The 4,323-nt window shown below is 33.3% G+C and overlaps 1 protein-coding gene across 1 annotated transcript; it reads left to right on the top strand.

The window, feature by feature from the left end:
- Positions 1-649: 649 nt before the first annotated feature.
- Positions 650-3,503, top strand: LOC120072254 (protein EMBRYO DEFECTIVE 514). Its single transcript, XM_039024680.1, has 2 exons — positions 650-1,151; positions 2,927-3,503. Exons 1-2 carry the CDS (start codon positions 744-746, stop codon positions 3,239-3,241), a joined length of 723 nt encoding a protein of 240 aa, XP_038880608.1. The 5' UTR covers positions 650-743; the 3' UTR covers positions 3,242-3,503.
- The last annotated feature ends 820 nt before the right edge of the window (positions 3,504-4,323 follow it).

The following is a 4,323-nucleotide window of genomic DNA, read 5'->3' as shown; positions in this document are numbered from 1 at the left end:
ATTTCAAATGCTATTTAAAAGTCATTGCTGAACACTCGATTTTATTTTTCAAAATGACTTACTTTTTAAATTTAAGGCTTGAAAATGTGTATTCCAAACTCACTCTAAAAATTATACCTAAATGAGGAAGGAAGAGGCCAGGATGCCATCTCCAACCATTCAATTTTTATAAACATAACCTCAAGGCTCATATGTTATTTAAAAAAAAAAAATGTATTTTCTTAAAAGAAAAAGATTATATGTTTATGAACATAAATTTAATTGTACATTATCAATATTTTTTTCGACCCAGTACATACAATTAAAGAATGATTTCAAACTCTTTTTTAAATTAACTCATATTTGAAAATGTTTTAACGAGCCGATAAAAGTGAGCTCACGAACCCCAGATTATCAATTAAATATCTAAGTACACATCATTAGGATAAATTTTGTTTTCAAGTTGAACAACACATGATATTTTTTTCATTATTCGCTTGAGTTGAGTTTTTTTTTTTTTTTTTAAATTTTTTTAAATCGTTTTTTCCTTGAAAAAGTAGCAAATTAAAAATAAAAAACAAACCAAATAAAATGACCGATTTAAGTGGACCGATCATATAGAAATTAAACCGCCTCCCATTTAAAGATAAATGAGGCATAAAATCTCATATAAAATATCGTGTTTTATATCGTATTTGTTAGGGTTTTAGTTTGAAGCTTGGTTGTTCCAATTTCAGAGTTCAGAGGACACTTCACAAATCACAATGGCAGAAGAGACAATCCCTCAACTCGTCGAAAACGATCCGGCGGTAACCAACTCAGGCACCGAAGATATGGAATTGGAAACTACAGAGCCCGAGACAGGGGCCAAAGTTTCAACTGAAACTTCTGAGGCAACAGAGGCCGTTCCAGTAACCAATGGCGATTCAACTTCGAAACGAGAGAGGGAGGAAGAAAGCGCCGATGACGGTGTCGGAGACGGGAAAAAACAGAAGATCGAGAAGTCAGTTGAGGAGGAAAGGTTTGAGAAGGTGGGGGGAGACGGGAAGGGAGAGGAGGAGGAGCCTGTTTCTGTGAGTTTAGGCCCCAAGAGCTTTCAATCTTCCATGGAATTGTTCGATTACTTCTACAAGATCCTCCACCACTGGCCTGTCAACTTGAACGTGAATCAGGTATAATATTATGAACTTCTTTTTAATGTGCTATCGTCCTCTGTGTTGTTAATTGGAAGTGTGAGAATGATATTGAGAAAAAAAATTTCAGTTAGAAAGGAGAGTTGGAACTTGATTGAATGAAAATTTCTATTAAATGTTGCTGTTATTGTTTATCATCATTATCGTATTCCTGTGTGAAAGTTGAACTGTTTTAGCAAGAGGATTTCTTGTTAAGTTATGTTTTTTCTTTTCCTTTTTCGCATTCCCTTCCCAGAAGGTTTTTGCGTCGATCAATTTGATATAAAGCTTCTGACGTTGTTTGGGTTTTATGTTTCACGAATTGTTGTCAATCGTCTGTAAAATAATAAATTGTTTAGCATGTAGTTGTCTACGTGTTAGAATCAGAGAGGTGAATTCTACAACATTCTCTATGGAGATTAATGATGGTTGATTATTAACTTTCAAGGGTTTGAGATCTTTACTTCAAAGAATCCCTTAATAGGTACACTCAATGTATAATATATTTATATATTGTGTTTTTGCTGATCAACAATATTTCTTGGCCAGCTACCGTAATATTTGAAATTACGATCAGCAATTCAGCACTAGTTTATCGTGATAGGTTTATCTAAATGGTCCTATATTCGGCGAAGCTATTATTTATCTAACTGCGCATGTTTATTCTAAAGGAAAACTCAAATAACTAAGTTCCTTTTTATATTATTTGAATACAATGCTTGCTTATGGTTTCCTGTGGCTGACTCTAATTTTAATTGAAAACCTAAAGTTCTTCTTTGTACTTCCTGTCAGTTTGATTAATTGTGGTGTTGGTTTAATTTTATACAATTTCTAAATAAATAAATATAACACACACACACACACATTGTACTTTATTTGGTTGTGTTGTGATCTGTTTTGTTGATTCTTTTAGTCAATTCTGGTTGTTATGGTTGGATAGTTTTTCCTAAACTAAATATGTTTTTGAGTCAGTTTTCAGTATTTTTCTTTAAATGTCTGTTGACTGTTGGTTGGTTTCTATTTTGATCAAACCCACTTACTTCTTTAGATGAGATTGTTTGACATTATTAATCATGGTTAATGGAATCTGTGTAGAACTAGAAAACTCCCAGCCTGGATTAATAAATTTGATTTGTTTCTTTGAACGGGATATTCTTTTGACCTAATTTGCTCATTGAAGAATTTCTTTCAGCAGCTTATTTTTCTTTGTTATGTTGTTATTCTTCATGATTCCCTTATTCTTGATTGATGTCAGTGGAAGTAATGGATCTACTTTATCTATATACTACTTTATGGCATATCCTGTGATGTGTAGCAACTTATACAAACCAGTTTGGCATGGCTCAGAGGGAAGCTATGATTAGTGTTTGGAAATCCATCCGTTCATGGCTGTTAACAGGTTCTGAGCCTATGAGGACATCTTGATCAAATAATTCTTAAATCAAAAGGCAGTCAAGTGTTATTCTTTGTATTCTTCAGCAGTTATTAGTACTTCTACTGTTTAAAAGTGTTTAGAAGTGTATTCCGTTAGGCTTTAGCCCATCATTCCGTCACTTAAATGGTTAAAAGATTAGCAATGTTCTTTGTAGGTTTGAATTCTTGTTCTATGTTTGAATAAAAAAAGAAGAAGAGTAAAAGTCTTTTACTTGATTTGGAACATCTATATTTGATAATTTACAAGATGAATAAGAATAATAAATTGAATCAGGGAAGCATGCATAATGAGGAGGCATTGATTCTGTTAATAGAATATTTGATATTTGTTTCTTTGGCAGTACGAGCAGATGGCGCTGGTAGATTTGCTTAAGAAGGGACATGTAGAACCCGAGAAAAAGATTGGCTGTGGTATTCATGCATTCCAAATTCGGTACCATCCTGTATGGAAAAGCAAGTGTTTCTTCCTCATCCGGGAGGACGAGTCTGCTGATGACTTCAGTTTCAGGAAGTGTGTGGATCATATCCTTCCCCTGCCTGAAAACTTCAAAGGAAAATCTGATGCAAACAGAGCACTAGGCGGTGGTAAGCACCGCGGTGGAGGACGAGGCGGAGGTGGTGGACGTGGAAGAGGAGGTGGTAGGTGGAGAAAGTAATGTTTTCCCCAACTTCTTTCAGTTCCACCATATTGGACTCTGTTTTCCTGCGAAGGACCACAAAATCCCAACCAATGTCGCTCTTGGCCAAGAAGGAAGAAAGTAGAGGAATACTTTATTTATGCCCATAATTTATGTTTTTTTATGCTTCTTAACCGTGCTTGATGTGATCTATGAACTCAAAATTGTGATATACTTTCATAATGATAATTGTGAAAGGATGAGTCTTCATTTTAATTTTTTAGAGAGGATTTCTTGAATATATCATCTAAGATTCTTAGTTTTGTAGGTTTTTTAGCAAAAATTTTGTAATTGAGTAGTGGATTGTTTAAGAGTGTGTTTGAAATACATTTTCAAGTGTTTAATTTAAGTTATTTGAAAAAAATTGAAGAATTTGGCAACTACGTAAAATAGTTTTTTGAGTATATTTTAATCCGCTTTTATCAAAAGTGTTTAAATAGAAATGAGTTTTTTTTAAAAAATAATTTTTTCTTGAATCAATTCAAACAGGTCTTAAGTCGTTTGGTTAGGTACTTAAATATTATCTAAGGTTCCTATCTTTTATTATTTATATTTATGTTTTCTAACAAAGTGGAGTTGGAGAGATTTTAATCTCTAACATCTTGGTCCATGTATAGAGGTTGGAGAATATATCTCAATTAATTGAATTAAATTTAAATTAACATATAAATATGGAATAAGTATGATTTTAGAATGTGATCTTAGAATGTTATTTTTTTTAGTATATGCAGATATTTTTCTTCTTCTTTTGGGAGGAAGACTCAGCTTTGGCTTATTGGAAGAATGCTAACCATAAAGAACTATTTGCTCATCATCACAATAAACAAGAAACGAACTATAAACTATAAATTAAAAATCATATAAATTGATGGACCTAACTGTGGTTACTTTCTTTGTAGAACCCTTAGGAAGTTGAACTCAGATGTTGCATGGAATTCTTCCATGCATTTCGGGAGGGAGTGGGAAGAATTTTCCCTGTTGACTAAACGGGGATGTGGATTGTACTCTAAATTTTTTTTTTCTGTTGACTAAACGTGGATGGGGATTGTATTTCCTGCCCC

This window comes from Benincasa hispida, chromosome 2 (genome assembly GCF_009727055.1).
Source record: "Benincasa hispida cultivar B227 chromosome 2, ASM972705v1, whole genome shotgun sequence".
NCBI classification, from domain to species: domain Eukaryota; kingdom Viridiplantae; phylum Streptophyta; class Magnoliopsida; order Cucurbitales; family Cucurbitaceae; genus Benincasa; species Benincasa hispida.
The sequence above is the reverse complement of the archived record's forward strand: the minus strand, read 5'-3'. Positions and strand labels throughout refer to the sequence as shown.

What these genes read in the sequence shown, in the direction of transcription:
- LOC120072254 (XM_039024680.1), top strand. Translation starts at nt 744, where the DNA reads ATGGCAGAAGAGACAATCCCTCAACTCGTCGAAAACGATCCGGCGGTA. An exon ending in TCAACTTGAACGTGAATCAG is followed by an intron (nt 1,152 to 2,926) that starts GTATAATATTAT and finishes TTTCTTTGGCAG; the next exon opens with TACGAGCAGATGGCGCTGGT.